Below are 16,255 nucleotides of genomic sequence, written 5' to 3'. Positions count from 1 at the left end.
ATTTTCTAGCTAAAGTTTAGATGATTATTTGGATATATGTGCATAAATTTCAGATTTTTATGTTACTCATATATGCCATTTTCATGTTGAAAATTCATGAAGGATCAAGAACCTTTATAAATACTTTTGAATGTTTATTTTATTCTTATGTCATGCCTTACATTTAAGGATACCAATATGAGTATGTATAAAAGATTTAGACTTGAAAAGTCACAAGAAGAAGTTTTAGAAAGAAAAGATTTTTGGGAGTATCCTTTATTCTGAGAAGAGGTCATCGTCCAGGCCGAGGGTCCTGACCAAGGCGTTGACTTCCTGAAACTACTTGTGCCAAAGTAGGGAGCACACGAGCCGAGGGTCTCGTTGCTGAGAAATTACTTACTCATGCTAAGGTATGATACATGAGCGCTGAGAACCATGAAGCGAGTGGCACCTCGTGGATTGGGCCTATTCGATCAGGTTGGGATCGAACCCGTGCCGATCACACGGTGACTGAGACAGAATTAAGTCAGAATAGTTAGAACTCCCAAAGTATAAAGTGAAGTATTTTTTTTATAAGAAAGAAAAAAGAAAAGAATTTCTTTTAGAATATTCATAAACTGCTATTATGCGATTATTTAGAATTATTCTTATAAGCTTTATGTTTTACATGCATTTAGAACCTTTGCTCATAATGTATATGTTATTAAAGTTTCGCTCCCTGTTGTTGAGACTCACTGAGTACAATGGATGGTACTGACGTTCTCTTTTGTGAACCTACGTTGGTCTGCGGTACAAAGTAGGAACCGGATTTGCAGGCGAGCAGGCTACGAGTTAGGACTTCCTTCGCTTCCAGTGCTATTGGTGAGCTCCGCTTTTGTTCGTGGAGTATTCCTTAGAGTCATCTTTATTTAGTTATTTCTTTGTTACTTAGAAAACTGACCAGGAAATCTCATGAGCAGTGCGTCAGTTTATCAATAGAGGCTTCATAGACATAGTCATTGGGTTGAGATTCAGATGTTATTTTATAATAACTTAGCAGTAATTCAGTAGTTACTACGAATAAAGTTTTGGAGTTGATTTATTTAAATGTTTGAATTAATCAAAAGTATTTGGTTAGAGTATTGCTTTGTTGCATATAAAGTTTGGAGTTATAATAGGTTTGATAAGCAGAGATGGTTCGCTCGGTCATGTTTAGTGATCGAGTGCCAGTCTCGGCTTGTTCAGAAAATGGGTCGTGACAGGAGGGTAGAGTGTACGCAGACCTTACCCTACTCCAAAGAGTAGAGAGGCTATTTCCGAAAGACCCTCGGTACAAGAAGCAGTATGTGTGTGGAGAAGAATAGTATTATTTGATCTATATGCACGATATATTTTTTGGCGAAGGGTGTCCAACTGACCACATGAACACCCTCCGCTAGTTGTAGCTTCGCTGTAGTTTAGCATAATATTGAGGTAGGGAAAATGCACAAGCATATGATATTACAGGAATTGAACCTGCCAGAATTACCTGACCACTGCGCCCTACTCCCTTTCCTAGGATCACATAACCCGTCTTGCAGTAGATTGTGAAATCCTCACAGTTGTTCTTGAAAAGATTGTAATCTCCAAAACCGTTACTAAGAAGAAGTTCAGCACGGTGAAGGACATCCCCTGGGTGATCAGAAGGGGCAGTAGTACATGTTCCTCTAACTTGGCGAAGAAAGACACCTATTGATACACCATATTTAAAACGGTATAGTTTACCACAAGAGAGGAAGCATTCCAGGCATGAAGAGATGACCCCATTATTCCTTGGTCGATTACCACATGTTGGACACTGGGATTCAGAGTGAAGAGATGAAGATGAGCTAAAGATGAAACGATCAGCATCTGTTCCTGTTCCTATCTCCCTACCTACTGTTGACGTGAAATGGATCACGTTTCCAGCATCAACATATATTCCTGATATTGAAAAGAGGATTTATATATATATATATATATATATATGTCAGTTAATTCAGGGCTATATATACCAAATTATCAAGCAGCCCAAGCCAGGACTTATCGGTCCTGTACATGTCTGATATCTCTAGCTAATTCCACCTTTTAGATGTGAAACAACCTAAGCGCCCAATTCAAAACTAGAAGCAGTTGGTTATAGTAGTCCAAGATTCTTGTCCTTACATCATATTCACTGGGATTTTGAGAATGCATAAATCCAACTCAAAACTTTATGGTGGAAATCCGAAAATTTTAAGTGCAGACACCAAGATCGTTAAAGGTATTGCGTGGAGGGATAGCTCAATGGGCTTAGAGTTCGTGAGAGAGTAAATCCCAAAGCGGTGGAGCACATAGCTCAATAGAATAAATGGCTCTGAGTTTGGAGTTCGTGACAAAAAGTATAGCCCATAGCTCAATGGACTTGGAACATATGGTTCCAGAGACGGATCTAGGATTTGAATTTTAAGGGTTCAAACTCTAAAAATTTTATTATTGAACCTATTATATTGTTAAAGTTATGGGTTCATATCTACTATTTGTTCCTATTTTAGATAGTTTTTACATATAAATTTATGTTCCACGTCGAAAATATTAGGTTCAATTGAACCCGGCACCGATACGTTGGATCCGCCCCTGGATGGTTCAATGGTATCGAGTGAAGCAAACAGCATAGAACTGTAGAACTGGTCGGAGTTTAAAGGACTTAGAAAGGCTATAAACAGTGTCTGTTCGTTATGATATATGGAAAAGATTATTCTACGAAAGTCTAATCATCAAAGAAAATCTAATCCTATGGCCAAACGGGCCCAAAGTATGTCAAGCTCAATTTCAAGAGAACTACATATATCAGGGATTAATTGCAGCATTTTCAGATTATATCAAGAAGTGAAAGACGCCCAGGTTTCATAATTTGATCGATCCATCATTTCATCAAGAAGATGAATGAACTAGTAGACATGATATTGTATATAATTTTGGATCACATTATTACAGCAGTAAAACACAAAGCAGAATATACCTGCAGATTCTTAACTTTTACTCATGAAGAAAATCATTGTCATTACGCCATTAACCATTACCACTAGTATATAATAGCACTAGTTAGACTTTTCGTATAGACCGTTAACATTAGCACATCATCTATTTCCTTACTCCAAATTTAGTAGTGTAAATGGAAACTAAAGTTATACAGTTAAACTCTCTTTAGTGTAGGTAGCTGTGGTCGCAAAATGGTGGAAATAAAACAGTTATCTACCCATATTATTCATTAAAAAATATGACGGATAGTGAACTATTTAAAAACGAGCCTAATATGAATAAGAACTATATTACCCAAAATGGATAACTAACGGGTTTAATATTTACACTTGTAAAGCCTCAAATTGGGGATTTCTCAAGTTTGAGTGACTAAGAATTCTCCGAAAAGTGATCAGATTCAAGAAGTCATGCATAATATGGATATGTATCTATATTATCAGTCGGTTAAACTATTTTTATCCGTATTAAATCTGGATCGGTCAGATAATTTATTTGCTTTTGCATTACCTATTTTTGACCCGCCCATATCCGACCTGACCCGCCCGTTTGACACCCCTAATAGGTAGGGTCAAAGAAAAAATAAGAAATATAATTCTAAGTTTAGTCTTCTTCACTTCCTTTTTAATCTAGTTTCTTAATTCTCTCTTTTGTTTGCCAGCATTATTCGAAAGATATTAAGTCACAATTATTAAACTCATTTTCTTTCAACAAGATTGATCACCTATCAAGTCACATGTTAGACAGTACTATTCAGAGAGCAAAAGCTGTAAAAACCATTTTCAGTTTATTTTGTGGGAATAAAGACGATTTCTTGGATAAATCAGTTTGCTACAGTTCCTTCTTTTGTCTCATATTGATGTCCTCAATTTTCTCAGAACACCTCATTACATCTTAATGGATCGGACATCCACTTTGATATATCTGATATAAAGTCCGAAAAAAATATCTTTAAAATTTATATACATCAACTAATTTGCTGTAGAACATATTGATGTCTTGTTGCAAATTCCGTTCATTGATTTCCTATGAGAGAAATTTTTTCAAAGATTTGAAATTGATTGCGTTGTGGATGTGGCATTCCAAATATATAATTCGTTGTTTGATATATTTCACATAAAATAAAGAGAATTGAGGTTCGCAAGTTCTTTTTGGGACATCTCCACAAAATTTTTGTTACTTGAAAAATCATATGACCAAAGACTTAAACTAATTAACTCAACTATCATTTTGTCATTGGTCTGATCAATAAATTTTGGAATTTTTACCTCCTATAGCAAAGGTTAACACCTTATTTATTTTAAATAAATACCATTTTAAAAAATTATATTCTATAGTTACCTTTTAATGTTTATAGCAAAATATCTAATTTTGGCTACCTCCTACCCTTAAGCCACTAAATACGCTATTCAGTTACACTATTTTCTTTCTCTCTCTACTTTGATACATGCCACTCTCTTTCCACATTCCCTGAAAACACGATGCTCAATCTCAAAATTCCTCTCACCCGCATCACCTACCATTAGTCAAAAATCCCATGCTCTCTCCTCTCTCCTTTCTCTCTAGGGCGACATGGTGTAGTATAGGCTGCCATGGATGCGCAGCCCTCTCCATCAAGTTAACATCAGACCGTCTCAATTCATCTTTCCTATATATAGTTGCCCATTACCAGAGCGTTCTTTCGAGAGAATCAGGAGAAGAAGAATAACAAGGAAACTAAGGAAGAAGAAGAAGAAGAAAATAATGGGCATTTGACCTTTCAGTTTTTCAAATAACTTCTCTCCCCTCTAAAAAAAAATGGAAGCACACGGTGAAGGAGTAGTCCCAGTACCTTCCCACTCCCACAGCGCTTTATCTCCACCGCATTAGGTAAGCCCATTGCTATTGATAAGGCCACGCAAGAAAGGTCTAGACCTAGCACAGCTAGGGTTAAGGTTGAACTTGATCTTCAAGGAAAGCTGCCGCAATATACGAGGATTCAATTTGTTGATGATAAAACTGGGAAGGTTATCGAGCATGTCTAGAAATTCAATTTGGGGCTGAGCAACTTGGTTTTCTGTTAATGTATTTCAATGTATTTTCGATGTATCACGCTGTATTTTCATGTATTTCATTGTATTCATTGTCTATTTTTTCATTGTAAATCAATGTATCTCGCTGTATTCCATGTATTTCATTGTATTCACTGTCTTTTTTTTCATTGTATTTCAATGTATCCCGTTGTATTCTATGTATTTTATTGTATTCACTGTCTCGCTATATGCCATGAATGTATTCATATTTTTTTTAATTAATATAATTTATGTATTCAGATGTATTATATAAATTTCTCTGAAGATTGCAATGTTTTTGGGGTATTTTCCGGTTGAGAATCTTTTTTATAACTGAAAATACAAAATTTGTGTGTTGTAATTGAGTTTGTTGAGTTATATTAGGAGTCGATTATGTTAATTGATTCACTTTCCGTATAAAAATAGTATAATCCCCTGTTTCACACCGTGAATACAGTCGAATACAATAATATGTCCAGCTGTAATCCCATGTTTCACGCCATGAATACAGTCGAATACACTCGAATACAAAAATCTGTCTAGCTGTAATCCCCTGTTTTACGCCTAGAAATGCTACTGTATTCATGAATACAATAGCTTAAATACATCAAATACATCTTATAACAACAGAAAACGTATCTACAATCCGTAATATAGCAAATGGTATCTATAGATAGCTAATTACCACTAAAAGATAGTGCTTTATGAAAATTTCTCATAAATTTTCGGTATCAGGTCTAAACACTTTTCTCATGCATGCACTACTCTTCTTTTGCATTGGGCCTTTGAAAATTAAACTTACTTTCCCAAATGTAATTTTTAACTGATCAGCCAGTGGTTTCTACACTATACTTAGGAAAGGAATATCATATATTGTTATTTGTGGCTTGAATTATTTCCTTGTATTTTTAGGAAACCCATAATCCCTATAGGTTTAGGAAAATCCATTGTCCTAATAGATTTGGGAAAAGAAAACTTATAGTCAATGTCAAATTGGGAAACCTTTCTCTTATATGTTTGGGACCTTTTGGGATCTATATATAGGAGTTGTAGTTGGGGATTCTATAGATTGTATTGTGCTTTTCTACTCATTCATAGTGAAAAACTCTCTCTGCTTTTGCCTCGAGGATTAGGCTTAGCCGAACCTCGTTAAATCCTTGTGTTGATTTTTCTTCTCTATTTGCTTTGTGTGTGATTGTGTGCTAGTTAACCCACAATATTCCGCAACGATTGGTATCAGAGCAAGGTTCGAGTTTCTACATATAATCTAGGGTTAAGATGTCTTCATCATCTTCAACAAAGTACGAAGTAGAGAAATTTGACGAGGGTTCTAGTTTCAGTCTATGGAAGATTAGGATGAAATCGTCCCTGGTGTTACAAGGGTTATAGAAGGCAATTGATGAGGATTTTCCTGAAGAGGTGAAGGAGACAGAGAAGGCAGACCTGAAGGAGAGGGCTTTGAGTGCGATCTTCATGAGCGTTACAGATAGCGTTCTTCGGGAAATTGCTGAAGAAACTTCTGCAGCAACGGCATGGAAGAAGCTGGAAGATCTGTATTCTAAGAAATCGCTTTACAAACCGTCTCTACCTGAAAAAGAGGTTATACAATCTCCGTATGAATGAAGTACACCTGTTAAAACTCACATTTATGAGTTTAATTCAATTATAATGGACCTGAAGAATGTGGATATCAAAATTGAGAGTGAGGATCAAGCCTTAATTGTGTTATGTTCTTTACCACCATTTTATGATACTTTTGCCGATACACTGCTATATGGGAAAGACAGCATTTCACTAGAAGATGTTAGTAATGCACTAAAATCTAAAGAGTTGAAAAAGAGCTTTCCAGACAGCAGAATTGAGGGCGAGGGTCTTGTGATTAGAGGAAGAACACAACAAAAGGACTTTAACAGGAAAAAGTCAACCGCCAGATCAAAGTCTAGAGTAAGGAAGCAAAACTGTTATGAGTGCGGGGAGCAAGGTCACTACAAGAGAGATTGTCCTAAGCTGAAAGAGAAAATAGGGAAGCAGAAAATAGATAATTCGGCAAATATTGTTGACACTGGCAATAATCCTGATGATAGTGACTATGTAGGGGAAGTCTGTGCTGTGAGTTCTAGTCATAGGCAGAATTCTCGGGTTCTTGATTCTGGTGCTACTTTCCACATGTGTCCACACAAGAATTGGTTTGCAACTTACAAGCAAATGAGTGGGACTGTCTATATGGGGGATGATAATCCATTACCAGTAGAGAGGGTTGGTAACATCAAATTGAGAATGTTCGACGGAATTATCAGAAACATTGAGTGTTGGCATGTTCCTCAATAAAGAGAAATTTGATTTCTCTTTCGACTTTGGATGATCAAGGGTATAAATTTCACTCCGAGAATGGAATACTTAAAGTGTGCAAAGGCTCCATGGTACTCATGAAAGGTAAACTACATTCTAAATTTTATCATCTTCAGGCTAGTGTAGTTGGAGGGGAAGTTGTTGTAGCTTCTGGGAAAAGTGATCTGAATTAGTTTCAGTTGTGGTACTTGCGACTTGGCCATATGAGTGATAATGGATTGTCTTTGTTGAGTAAGCAGAATTTGCTGAATGGTTACAAAAATAAGGGTGTGTTTGGTATGAAGGAAAACATTTTTCGGAAAATATTTTTCAATTTTCCCATGTTTGGTTGGCTTAAATGTTTTGGAAAATATTTTCCTTATGAACTCATTTTTCTCCAATTGGAGGAAAATATTTTCCTTATCAAGAGAAGGGAAAGCATTTTCCAGAACTCCTTCACAACCTTCCCTACCCTCACCATCCCACCCCACCCCCTCTCTCCAAAAAAGGTTTTTTTTTTCAAACTTTAGTTTTTCCGTTACCACCCACCGTACGACCCCTCCACCCCACCCCATTCCCACCCTCTCCCGCAAAAAAATATTATTTTTTTACCTTATTTTTTTTTTTTGCAATTTCAAATTTCTATTTTTTCATTTTTTTGGTTGGCTTAAATGTTTTGGAAAATATTTTCCTTATGAACTCATTTTCCTCCAATTGGAGGAAAATGTTTTCCTTATCAAGAGAAGGGAAAACATTTTCCAAAACTCCTTCTCAACCTTCCTTACCCTCACCAACCACCCCACCCCCTCTCTCCAAAAAAGGTTTTTTTTTTCAAATTTTAGTTTTTCCATTACCACCCACCGCACGACCCCTCCACCCAACCCCACCCCACCCTCCTCCGCACTAAAAAAAAAAAAATTACTTTTTTTTTGTAATTTCGAATTCTGTTTTTTCGTTTTTTGCCCCCACCCCCGTCCTTGCCCACTCCTCCCCCTCCCCCCGGAAAAAAATATTTTTTAATATATTTTTCAGTTTTAGTTTTTTTTATTTATCGGTTTCAAAATTTTACAAGTTCCAAAGTTATGAGTTCGGAGGTTTATGTGTTTGAAAGTTTACGGGTTTAGAAATTATAAAGTTTACGGGTTAGAAATTCTGCGGTTTCAAAAGTTTAGCGGTTCGAAAGTTTGTGAAAAATGAGGTTCGGAAGGTTGTTGGTTTGAAAGTTTATGGCTTCATGTTTATTATATCTAAATTATTTATGAATTCCCTTGAGAAGTCATTTTCCTTAATTTTCGTACCAAACACCGGAAAATGAATAAGATTACTACTTGTTTTTCAAGAAAATATTTTCTTACGGAAAACATTTTCCGTTATACCAAACACACCCCAAGTTTTGAATTTTTGTGAGCGTTGTGTGTTTGGTAAACAGACAAGGGTAAAGTTCATCAAGAAGGCTGAGCACAAGACCAGAGACAAGTTAGATTATATACACTCTGACCTGTAGGGTCCAAACAGAGTTCCCTCCAAGAGTGGTGCCAGGTATTTTATGACTTTGATTGATGATTACTCAAGGATGGTGTGGGTGTATTTTCTGAAAACAAAATATGAGGCATTTTCGACATTTGTTAAATGGAAGATGATGGTTGAGAGGCAGACAGAAAGAAAAGTTAAGCGTCTTCGAACTGACAATGGATTGGAATTTTGCAATTCTGAGTTCGATAATTTCTGCAGCAGGGAGGGCATAGTGAGACACCGCACTTGTGTCGGAACACCACAACAAAATGGTGTTGCAGAATGTATGAATAGAACGCTTTGTGATAGGGTACGAAGCATGCTTTCATACTGATGTGTTAGCAAAGATTTTTAGGCTGAAGCAATCAATACAACTTGTTATTTGGTCAACAGATCTCCATCCACAGCTATTGAGTTCAAAACTCCTTTTGAGGTATGGTCCGGTTCGCCTGCTGATTATTCAAATTTAAGGATATTTGGTTGTCCTGCTTATGCTCATGTGAGGGATGGAAAACTTGAGCCGAGGGCAAAGAAGTGCATATTTCAAGGGTATGTAGTTGGAGTGAAAGATTATAGGTTGTGGTGCACAGATCAAAAGACTCCAGGGCTAATTATCAGTAGGGATGTAACATTCAATGAATCTACCTCACTAGACAGTCAGAGGGAGAAAGCAATAGCAGAAACATATCGTGGTGTCAATGACCGCATAGAGCTAGAAATTGAATATCCACTAGCTCAGCCCAGTAGTTCTAAAGTAGAGGAAGTGGAGGAGGTGCAAAATATTGATCAAGACGATAATGTTGATGCACCTGCGCAACAACCCTATAACATTGCAATAGGCAGAGAGAAGAGAGTGATCAATCCACCACAAAGGTTTGCAAACGTAGCTGATGTTAATTTTCTTGGATATGCTAATTTTGTGGAGTTTGCTTTGTCTGTTGTAGAGACCATTGATGTGCTTGAGCCGAATAACTATAAAGAAGCTATTTCTAGTCCAGAAGCAGATTAGTGGGTTGGTGCTATGAGTGAAGAGATTGAGTGTCTTCATAAGAATCAGACATGGAAGCTTGTTCCATTGCCAAATGGATAGAAGGTACTAGGCTGCAAATGGATTTTCAAAAGAAAAGAGGGCAATCCAGGGGTTGAAGCATCAAGGTACAAGGCAATATTAGTAGCTAAAGGTTTTACACAGATGTAGGGGATAAATTATAATAAAGTGTTCTCTCCAGTGGTATGTCTTACTGGCTTTGGTGGCTCTTCATGACTTAGAACTAGAGCAGTTAGATGTGAAAACTGCATTCTTGCATAGTGAGTTGGATGAGCAGATTTATATAAGTCAACCCGAGGGATACATTACTCAGGATAAGAAAAATCATGTTTTCTTGCTTAAGAAATCTTTATATGGTCTGAAACAGTCGCCTAGGTAGTGGTATAAAAGTTTGATACATTCATGATTCAAAATGCATTTTCTCGAAGTGCATATGATAGTTGTGTGTATCACAAAAAGCTTGAAGACGGTTCTAGTGTATATTTATTGTTATATGTGGATGACATGCTTATTGCTGCTAAAAGCATGTCACATATTACCCGATTGAAGAAGCAACTAGGTGAGGAGTTTGAGATGAAGGATTTAAGTACTGTAAAGAAGATATTGGGGATGGAGATTACTCGAGATAGTAGGGTTGGAAAGCTGATGTTGTTCCAATGGTCCTATATTGAGAAGGTCCTCAAGAGATTTAATATGACAGGTGCTAAATCTGTGTCTGTTCCTTTTGCTTCCCATTTCAAGTTATCTGCAGACATGTCACCAAAAATATACGAGGAGATGGAGCAGATGTCTAGTGTTCCATATTCGAGTGTTATAGGTAGCATTATGTATGCAATGGTTTTCACCCGCCCTGACATTTCACATACTGTTAGTGTTGTGAGTAGATACATGGCGTGTCTTGGTAAAGAACATTGGCAGGCGGTGAAGTGGATCTTGAGATACTTAAAGGGTACTGCAGATGTAGGCTTGACTTTTTCAAAGACAAGTTGAGTGAATCCTTAGTTGGCTATGTCGATTCAAATTATGCAGGGGACTTGGATAAGAGAAGATCTCTGACAGGCTATGTTTTTACTCTTTCTGGTAGTGTATCAGTTGGAAGGCGACTTTGCAGTCTGTCGTTGCTTTGTCTACCACAGAAGCTGAGTATATGGCAATTACAGAAGCAGTTAAAGAGGCTATTTGGCTACAAGGCTTGGTAAGTGATCTTGGACTAGCTCAGAAGAAGACACAAGTTTTTTGTGACAGTCAGAGTGCCATTCATCTTACTAAGAATTAGATGTTTCACGAGCCGACGAAGCATATTGAAGTCAGACATCACTTTATTCGAGACATTATATCAAAGGGGATTGTTAATGTGGAGAAAGTGTCTACGCATGATAATCCAGCTGATATGATGACCAAGGCAGTCCCGGCCCACAAGTTTAGGCATTGCCTAGACTTGATTGATGCCCTTGTGAGGGCTGAGGGCAAGGTAGAGAGATGTTGTTCCTGTGGATGAAGAGAATTCAAGCCAAGGGAAAGATTTGTTATTTGTGGCTTGAATAAATTCCTTGTATTTTTAGGAAACCCATAATCCCTATAGGTTTAGTAAAACCCATTGTCTTAATAGATTTGGGAAAGGAAAACCTATAGTCCTTGTCAAATTGGGAAACATTTCTCTTATATGTTTGGGATCTTTTGGGATCTATATATAGGGGTTGTAGTTGGGGATTCAAAAGATTGTATTGTACTTTTCTCCTCATTCATAGTGAAAAACTCTCTCTGCTTTTGCCCCAAGGATTAGGCTTAGCCGAACCTCGTTAAATCCTTGTGTTGATTTTTCTTCTCTATTTGCTTTGTGTGTGATTGTGTGCTAGTTAACCCGCGATATTCCGCAACAATAACCTTGAATACTGAATTTGTTGAAAGAGGTCCTGCTAATATTGAATTTGAACTTACATAACTAAGAAGGTTCGAATGCCTGTCATGATCATAAAATCCTCTGTTTTTCCTGCCATTGACAATCTCCAGTACCCAAACACCAAAGCTGTAGACATCAGATTTCTCAGAGAATAGTCCTCCCATGGCATATTCAGGTGACATATAACCGCTGCAACATATTTGTATAAATATGTGTCAGTATTTGATATTATGAACTATTTGTCTAAAGCTGCAAGAAGAGCGAAAAGAGAAACTTCTGCCTGTAGAAACAAAGGAATTTACAATGTTCCCACAATTCTCTGAGTGTTTAGTTCTTGAGTCACTTGAAAGGTTCTGGCCAACCCGAAATCTGATATTTTTGGAGTCATATCATCGTCCAAGAGAACGTTGCTTGCCTTCAAATCTCTGTGAATGACCCTTAATGAAGAATCGCGGTGAAGGTAAAGAAGCCCTCTAACAATTCCATGAACCATGTTGAAACGTTTTGGCCAAGAAAGCTCATGGCTTTTTCTTGGATCTGACAGTATGATTAACAGCACATCAAAAATAGTTATACAATTGAAGAAAGCAATGAAACTCCTCATCATAAAAAAAGGGCAGCCGGGTGCACTAAGCTCCCGGACCACAAGATTCTATTGTAAGCAGCCCTACTCTGCATTTCTGCAAGAGACTGTTTTCACAACTCGAATCCATGAGCTCCTGATCACATGGCAGCAACTTTACCAGTAATGCCAAGGCTCCCTTTCCTCCTTATCGTAAGATATATTATAAATTTTTGGAACCACTTACCAAACAACAAAGTGTCTAGGCTTCCATTAGCCATGTACTCATAAACTAGCAACTTCTCTTTCCCATAAACGCAATAGGCCAATATTCTAACGAGATTCCTATGTTGCAGTTTGGAAATTAGCAAGATTTCATTCTTGAACTCTTTAATTCCTTGTCCAGAGTAACTAGATAATCTTTTCACAGCTATTACTTGTCCATTTTCCAGTTTTCCCTGTATGATATTCACAATGATGGCATTAGTCTTCACATCCACAACGGTTATTTGTCTGTAAATCGCTCGACAGACAGGTATTACCTTATAAACAGGGCCAAATCCTCCCGCTCCAATCATATTTATTTCACTGAAATTCTCAGTTGCGATTGCCAACTTAGCAAAATCAACAAACAGTAGTTCTGATGAATCTTTTCGCAATACTAGTTCTTCCCACAAATTGTCTGTAGATGTATCAGCTGGAATGAGGTCTTTAACTCTATTTATTCTATTTCCTGATATTATTTTGGATCCACATGTGAGCAGTCATTGTATGTCAAAACTCAAAACGGTATAATATAAGAAAGCAATATAAAAGTTTTACAATGATACTAGTCTAAGTAATTACTATGATCTGCAATAAACTCTTGAAATCAGGAGAATAGATTTTACCTCTTTGACTTGCTTTCCATCTGTAGAAAATGCATCCAAAGATACCCAATACGAGAATGCTTGAAACAGTTGTGAAGCCGATGATAAGTTTTGCCTTCCTTTTATCTTCATCTGAAACTATATTATGTTATACGGTCAAAACTTTCTATAACATCCTTGTTTGTTCTGTAGTAAAATGATGTTATAGAGGACATATATTGTATCATAACATGAAACTCAGTTCCAAGAGAAACTTGACTTTTATAGTGAATGATTGTTTTATTGGGATGGTGTTATAGAGAGATCTGACTGTACTACAAAAGGCGACAACATAACAATTTTAAACATCCAAGCATAATGGTGAGAACTGAATTTACCTAGTTCAGAAAAAGCAAGACGAACAAACAAATCCGCACCATCATATGAAAACTGTTGAACGTCCATAAGTTGTGCAGTCCAAACCATGCAATTAATTCCATCTAGATACGCATAGGCTGCACAAGAACAGTTATTCAGGCACCATTCTTTGCAGTTCTAAGAACCATAATCATACAAATATGTGTAATGATCTGGCAGTTTCATCTCACTCAGCTGCAAAAACTTGTCATTTTTAGATCCCTTTGGCGCTATGCCACTTGCCGTACTGATTTCACATACAAGTTTAGTTCGCCTCACACAGCCACCAGTCCAATTTCCTCTGCTCCATTCCTCAGTCGACTTTGGTTCAAATCCTCTCAAGCAATCACAGATTGGAGACTTATTCTTATCGCAAACACCATAAGGACCACAAGTTCCATAAACATCACACGGATTATCTGGTGCCTTCCATCTGACTTTCCACGCGTTCAGTCCATCTTCCCATTGCATCATCTGCAATATCCTGACGGTTTTAGGACCATGATTTTAACATACAAATCGTTGACAGTATTCAAACTGAGAAATGCAGACTCCTGTTGCTTATTTGATACTATATTTATACCACTTGCATACCCCTTTTCATCATCAGGTACGCCTATGAAGTTCCCTCCATCCCATGGGCCACCTCTACTGTAAGGCCTCGAGTCGTTAGTCCTAGGTGAAGCCTTGAGGTGGCATTTCTACCGAAAGTCCAGCAATAAAATTTCCAGGCGACGGGTCATCTTCAGCTTTCCACGACGATAAAACTAGTTTCACCCCCGTCCTGCTGTTGTATCCTATAACCATTCCTGATAACAAGGTATCACAAGGATGGTTAAAACTATCCCATAAAGATGTTCCAGAGACAGTATCTTTAAGAATGAGTTCTCCTTTGTCTGTAAGCACGACAATTGTATTGTTAGACTGGACACTAACATTTGTTGACCAAACGGTATTTTGGTTGCCATCTACAATTCTGAGGTTTCCATCAATTCCAATCTTCAAGATTGCAGAAGAATCAGAAGCTGGTAATGGATCTTCTCTATTTGCTACCCATACAATTCTCTGACCAGGAATATTCTTGAACCATATACCGAGATATAGTTTGCTCGAGTTACTTGGATTGAAGAAGCCTAACTCATATATTTTGCCAGCAGAAACAAGCGTCTGATTCAACGACAGTTGTTGAGACTGAGTTAAGGTATCATTTTCAGCAAAAACTTGTGGTAAAAGCATCATTCTAACCATCAGAAACAGAAAAAATACCCATCTTTGCCATGCCATTTTCTGGAAATTCAACCAATAGGCTTCCTAAAAGTGTATGTCCAAGTATCCCTTTGGGTATTCAATCTCATTTCCTTTCGTTTTCCATAGAAGAGGTTAGGAAAACGTGAATCATTTGAGAAATAGTTTAAGAACTATGTTCAACAATATACCTTGTAGTTTGACATTTTCCTTGTTACTTATTTATTTGTGTTTACTTCATTATTTATTGATTGATGATTCATCAATCAGCCCATTGGCTATTAAGAAATATATGAAAATGGCTTTTTTTTAACATTGGCTTCAAAATCTATAATATTATCTAAAGCTATTCTTCATGTCTGCTCTCAGGTCATGAAGAAAGAGAACTAAACTAATCCAAGTAGAAATTAATCTAATCATAGAGGCACTGTTCTATTAAATATCAAAGTCAATATAATTTGAGTAACCCATTAAGTGCAGAGATAGGGGCGTAGCTACCTTAGGAAAAGGTGGTTCAATTGAATCTCCCTTGCCAGGAAATTATACTATATAAAAAGGTAAAAATAAAATTTTTGGTGTATATATATCATAGGTGTGATATTATTACATTTTTTCGCATCCTTTACTCAAATTCCTAGCTTCGTTACTAAGGAAACCCAACCATCCCACCATACCGCTCAAGGTATTACTTGAGCATCAATTTGCTACGGATCGACCTGTCTATTTCCAAGGTTAAAAATAAATAAGAATACAACTACATTAAAACTAAGGAGCAATTGTGTTGGATTTATATTTGGGCCGTCACTTTGGGCCTTGTAATTATTTTTAGATAGGTCAGCCGCAAATATGTATTAGACTTTCTTTTTCTTCTTCCGGTTTTGACCCACCTTGAGTTGGGCTTGTATATAAACATTGTGGGTTCCAGGTTTGAGGACCAACGGGTTATATTGCAAATTATCTGAATAATGTCGTCGCTCTCGAACCTTCCTTCCCCAAGTTAGATTACTGATTTCTTCTTCGTCTCTGCTCGATTTCATACAATCTAACATGGTATCAGAGCATCATCATCAAGATCCGGCGTAATCTCCGATTTTTAGTACCTTAATTTCTCTCTTTCTTCCTATTTCCAGAAAATTGGAAAACCTATTTTTTCAGTTTTTAAAGTTCTAGCCCAAATTTTTGGTTTTTATGATGGATCGAGTGCTTTTCAAAGTTTATTGTGGATGAAAGCTGGGATTTTGCAGCCGTTTTATCTCAATTTATGGATTAAAGTTGTGGTTACTCGGTGGTGCGTGACGCGATAAGTCTGTTTTTGCTGGTTTATCAGGTTTTTAACTTCGTTTTTCCGGT

The 16,255-nt window shown here is 37.1% G+C and overlaps 1 protein-coding gene and 1 pseudogene across 1 annotated transcript; both read right to left on the bottom strand.

Annotated features, from left to right (window-relative positions):
- LOC109234508 lies at positions 11,248-15,044 on the bottom strand (annotated as a pseudogene).
- LOC109234500 (G-type lectin S-receptor-like serine/threonine-protein kinase At1g61550) lies at positions 14,336-14,944 on the bottom strand. Its single transcript, XM_019400523.1, has one exon. It carries the CDS (start codon positions 14,942-14,944, stop codon positions 14,336-14,338), a length of 609 nt encoding a protein of 202 aa, XP_019256068.1.

This window comes from Nicotiana attenuata, chromosome 1 (genome assembly GCF_001879085.1).
Source record: "Nicotiana attenuata strain UT chromosome 1, NIATTr2, whole genome shotgun sequence".
Classification (NCBI taxonomy): Eukaryota; Viridiplantae; Streptophyta; class Magnoliopsida; order Solanales; family Solanaceae; genus Nicotiana; species Nicotiana attenuata.
Note: the sequence above shows the minus strand (reverse complement) of the source record. Positions and strands in the feature narration are given on the sequence as shown.